Consider the following 5,081-nt stretch of genomic DNA (forward strand, 5'->3'; position numbering starts at 1 on the left):
TTAGGCCGTTAGTTTTCTCGTTTGAATTGTTTTACATTTGTCATTTCGGGGCCTTTTATAGCGGACTATGCGGTATGGGTTTTGCTCATGTTGAAGGCCGTACAGTGACCTATAGTTGTTAATTTCTGTGTCATTTGGTCTCTTGTGGAGAGTTGTCTCATTGGCAATTATACCACATCTTCTTATTTTTATATTAAAAAAAGAATCTGATATCATTAACAATATAACTGAAAAGATGGACGTGTATAGCTACAAATCGAGTATGATAAATCAAGAATTTTTATTTAATCCAAACTTGCACACATCTATTGGTAGGCGTGATTCCATAATCAAGAAACAATGTCTGGTCTGCAATCAATTTGCCATTTTGAATTCGACCTCTGTGGATCCTTATCCGTGTGTAATAGAGTGGAGCAATTTCACTGGAAAAAAAAACAACATTAATTTATCTTTAAGATATATACAAATACAATTATTAACTGTATGCTACGTCTTACTTACACCCATCTGGTTGACATGTTATTTTTCATAAGACACTTGCCCCAGGATTTCGTTATAAAAATGCAAACAAACCATTTAACCCAATGATCTTCATTGACTTCGTTTTCGAGGTCCAGTATTTTGAACTTTTTTTATTTAAGAATTTAACAAACTTAAATGCAAGTGGTATTTTCTCTGAATAATTTTCATCACAACAAAGGAAAACGAATGACAAGGAATGACCAGGAACAAAAACTATTTATCTTGCTTTAAAAAGATATTGGCGAACAGTTTTATAGTGAGGAAAAGAAATATACATATCTAAAGAAATATAAGACTTGATTGCTAAGAGTACAAATTTCATTAAAGAACACATGATTTTGACTTGACAATAAAATGTATAATTCTAATTTTGTTTATTGATGTAAATGTGGTCACATGTCATTCTTTTATCTACAGTAAAATATCCATCCATCATCATAATGATAATGCCCGTTCGCATTATCATAAAAATGACCGCTCACGATTTTAGGGTAATATAAAAATAAGGAAAATGATATGATTGCCAGAGTTCAAATGACGTGGATGTGAGCAACTATAGGTCAACGTAATCACTACTGCCTAGACAATGAGCATAACCCATACCGTAAATTTAGCTATAAAATGCCTAGACGTGACAAAATGTGAAACAAAATTTAAACGAGAAAACTAACGGCCTGTTTTAGGACAAAACAATAAACGAAAAACAGATATGACAAAACAGCAACCAACGACAACCACTAAGTTATAAGCTCCTGACTTACTAGTATGTCCCTTTTTGTCTAAAATTAAACGTTTTTTATTTATTCAATGAAATACACATTTAACTTAAGTAAACGGCACTATCGTGATAAATAAACTTCCAATAAAACAGAAGTCTTGATTTTAATAGATACAATGCTCTCGCCTGCGACTCGATAATTTTAAATGTTTCTATCAATGCTACTATCTTCTTAGCTACATATATTTCACGATAATGCCCTCTTCAATAGTAACCATAGTTATGTATCTTTTAACAGTCATGGTGACCAGCTGTTGTGTAAATAGTGTACATCTACCATTGCTAAAAGTACGAACTATACATAATTTGTCTAGCTAGTATTTACTTATATCAAATAGATTGTACCTGACCTGATTTTAGTTATTTATTGCATAGGATCATAGGTATCTCGTCTATTCGTGATACATGAACTTTGGTGCACTTATGTTGTCATTTACTCTTAAAAGTTTTAAAATATAAACAGGATATATCTAGACGTCAGTTAAATCAGAAGCCTGGGTACAAATGGGTCAACATGGGAATAAAAACAATAATATACCTACATCAGTTGAATCAGAAAGAAACCTGGGTACAAACAGGTCAAAACAGGAATTAAATTACATCAGATGAATCAGAAGCTTGGGTACAAACAGACCAAAATGGAAATAAAATCAACCGTATACCTACGTCAGCTGAAAATGTAGGTACAAACAGACTTAAAATAATTCTCCAAATCTTCAAAAAACTTTGAATTGTTCGAAAAAGAAATTATTTTCCTACCCAGGAATAGATTACAGGTCTAAGCTGTATTGGCAAAATCTTTCGAAATTTTAGCTCCACAATGCTCTTCAACTTCGTACTTTATTTGGCCATTTAACTTTTTTGATTCGAGCGTCACTGATGTAAACGTAACTCGTATCTGGCGTACACAAGTTTAAGCCTGATATCTTTGATGACTTTTTATGTGCTGTCAGTAATTATGCTGGGTTGGAGAGCATATGGTAAATAAATGAAGTCTACTTACAACCCTGATTCAGGTATTGCCAGGAGCAATTAAAATGTAGGTGAATACTGGTCTACCGTTTGCATTCCGGTAAAAAATTGCTATCCTTTAAGATATATATCGCATTTTAGAGTAGGACACCAGGATGTTAAATGATAATAACTTGTTGCCAACAGACTGATGACAATATAATATAAAAGTAGCAGAATAATAGTATTTATTATACCTCAGTTATCATTTTCTATATAAAATAAGTACACAATATTTTGACTATTTTTTTTTAAATTGCAAGCGTTGATCTATTTGACCGGTCAATAGTTTCCAACTATTGGACCTCGATGAAACTATTTGACCGCAAGCGTCATTATATTTCGATTTCGCGGAATTTCAAATGCAGCTACGGGATTGGAGGATGTTGAGAATACCGCGGGAGTTGCGACTTCGCGTTTTACCTATTGTATCTTGGGTTGACGTCAGTGCAGTACGTAGCCTTAGCATTCAGAATATATATGAAGTAAACGTTAATTAACAGTATGGTTGTGTTTCTGCTTTTTATATTACGATAGTTGATTTAGTCCCGACATTTATTGTCTGTTGTCTCTTTCGGTATAATAAAACACTTACTGACTGGATATTCGTGGAATAGTAAGTTTATTGTCCCCTCGGATACAACTATTGCCCTCGACTACGCCTCAGGGCAATAGTTGCACCTCGGGGACAATAAACTTACTATTCCACTCATACCCAGTCAATAAGTATACACTGTTTGTCAACCGGTTTGCAGAAACAAGAATTACACGTTAGCTTTGAATGTTATTAACTTATAGTACATAGAGTATAAAAACTCTTTTATCTTATATCTTTAACTTTGAACAACGGTAAATAGATTACTAGTGATTAACATACCTGACAGCTGTATGATGAACTGGACAGTCCCTCCATTTTTCAATGGCATCAAATGATTTAAGAAGTACCAAGTTACCCCATTCTCCACCTATGGATCGTTCTGCAGACACGTACGCAATAATATCTTCATGGTTAGAAAATTCCTCAACTAGTTTCCCATCAATATCCCACACTTTATCCCTGAGAGTTTCTGACACTTGCTCTAATGGTTTGTTAAAACCAATGAAGCCAACAAAATTGATATCACTTTCAAGAGAGACACTTCTAAGCACATGATAACCATGAGGTAGCACTAATCTGATGCTACGACCATCCACTAATTTGGAATATATCCCCTTATTTATTCCGTCTTCCACATTTTTCGAAGCATTTGTTTCTGCATATTCTTTCAAATATGATTTGAGTTCTATGAGGAAAGTGAAATCGTTTGCATAATCTTTAAGGTCACACATGCTCTTGGTTGACTGGTATTTTTCGGTTTTGTTATCTCGAACCTAAGTGTAATCAATACAACAGTGATAAATATATAAATCACAATAACATATTCGTTCATTAATGCGATATCAAAACAAATAAACTAGTTAAAAACGTTAAAATATTTGTTGAATCTAATAATGCAAATATATATATATGAGGTTGTTGTAGAATAAAATTCCTATTGATACTGATTAATGCATGGGTTGTGTTGTTATTGTAGCATAGAAACTGTACTTTATTTTTGTAACCCAAATGTCAGTATATACTATGTTAAACACTTTATCTAACTTTATACTGTGATATACAGTTGTCGATTCCAGTAAGGTCCAGATCGATCACTCACCTAGCCTGGCATCCTGACCCAATCTAATACTTCGTCGACTGTCGAGCAGTGAGCCAGGATCCCAGGCTATCACTCACCTGCTGATAGGGCACCCGCTGATATAGCACCATCAGATGGCGATATGGTACCTTAGAGAGTAAATTTGATTTACCTCCCTTTGCACAGAAGCTTAAGTTTTCAGATACAATTTGAAATATATGGGTCATTTCCGTTTTATCATAGACAAGATTTAAATTTAAATTGTTTTGTCAGGATTTGCTTGAATAAATATTTTTAAAATGTAAGTATTTTTATCGCCCTTATAGTATCTGCTTTAGATTTAAATATTATGTAATCTATAAGGTAAAGGACTAAAATGTAAATTTCGTTCCAAATATGTTAATATATAACTAGACAAATAATGATGCATTGCCCTCCCATATGCATGAATAAAGGTCTAGGTGTTTATAATATAGCCAAAGAGTACAGAACGGATTAAAAAAGAATAGAAAATAATAGGATAAAGATATAGAATAATGGGACTTTATTTGGGGTGCTAAAATTTTAAGAATAGAGAATATTGGGAAACTAAAATATAAAGATCAGAAAAACATGGGGTGCTGAAATACAAGTGATAGGTGTTTGCTTTACGCAGCATCAGCCCCAAAAGGATATATCGCAGCGATTCTAACATACAAAGAAAAGAGACTACTGGACAAAATGAAAAGAAAAAAAGGACCTAAAGGAATTTAACAATACAAATGATTGATTAATTGGTTGATTGATGGCGTTTAATGCCACTTTAGTTTCTATTGGTGGAGGAAGCCGGAGTGCCGTGAGAAAACACAACCCTTAGGCAGGTAAACTGGCAATCCTAAGTCCCAAGTCAGGAGCCTGTTATTCAGTGGTTGTCGTTTGTTTATGCGTTACATATTTGTTTTTCGTTCATTTTTTGTACATAAATTAGGCCGTTAGTTTTCTCTTTTGAATTGTTTTACATTGTCATTTCGGGGCCTTTTATAGCTGACTGTGCGATATGGGCTTTGCTCATTGTTGAAGGCCGTACGATGACCTATAGTTGTTAATTTCTGTGT

The 5,081-nt window shown here is 33.7% G+C and overlaps 1 protein-coding gene across 1 annotated transcript; it reads right to left on the bottom strand.

Annotated features, from left to right (window-relative positions):
* Positions 1 to 263: 263 nt before the first annotated feature.
* Positions 264 to 4,179, bottom strand: LOC127729400 (uncharacterized). The gene is made up of 3 exons (XM_052237227.1): positions 4,086 to 4,179; positions 3,189 to 3,682; positions 264 to 422 (listed from the first exon to the last, which is right to left on the bottom strand). Exons 1-3 carry the CDS (start codon positions 4,116 to 4,118, stop codon positions 281 to 283), a joined length of 669 nt encoding a protein of 222 aa, XP_052093187.1. The 5' UTR covers positions 4,119 to 4,179; the 3' UTR covers positions 264 to 280.
* Between the last annotated feature and the right edge of the window lie 902 nt (positions 4,180 to 5,081).

This window comes from Mytilus californianus, unplaced genomic scaffold (assembly GCF_021869535.1).
Source record: "Mytilus californianus isolate M0D057914Y unplaced genomic scaffold, xbMytCali1.0.p SCAF_2, whole genome shotgun sequence".
Classification (NCBI taxonomy): Eukaryota; Metazoa; Mollusca; class Bivalvia; order Mytilida; family Mytilidae; genus Mytilus; species Mytilus californianus.

Excerpts from the sequence above, each read along its gene's own strand:
- LOC127729400 (XM_052237227.1), bottom strand. The coding sequence starts at position 4,118 with ATGGTGCTATATCAGCGGGTGCCCTATCAGCAG. Across the intron at positions 3,683-4,085 it reads AGCGGGTGCCCTATCAGCAG|GTTCGAGATAACAAAACCGA; the intron begins GTGAGTGATAGC and ends GATTACACTTAG. Across the intron at positions 423-3,188 it reads GTTCATCATACAGCTGTCAG|TGAAATTGCTCCACTCTATT; the intron begins GTATGTTAATCA and ends TTTTTTTTCCAG.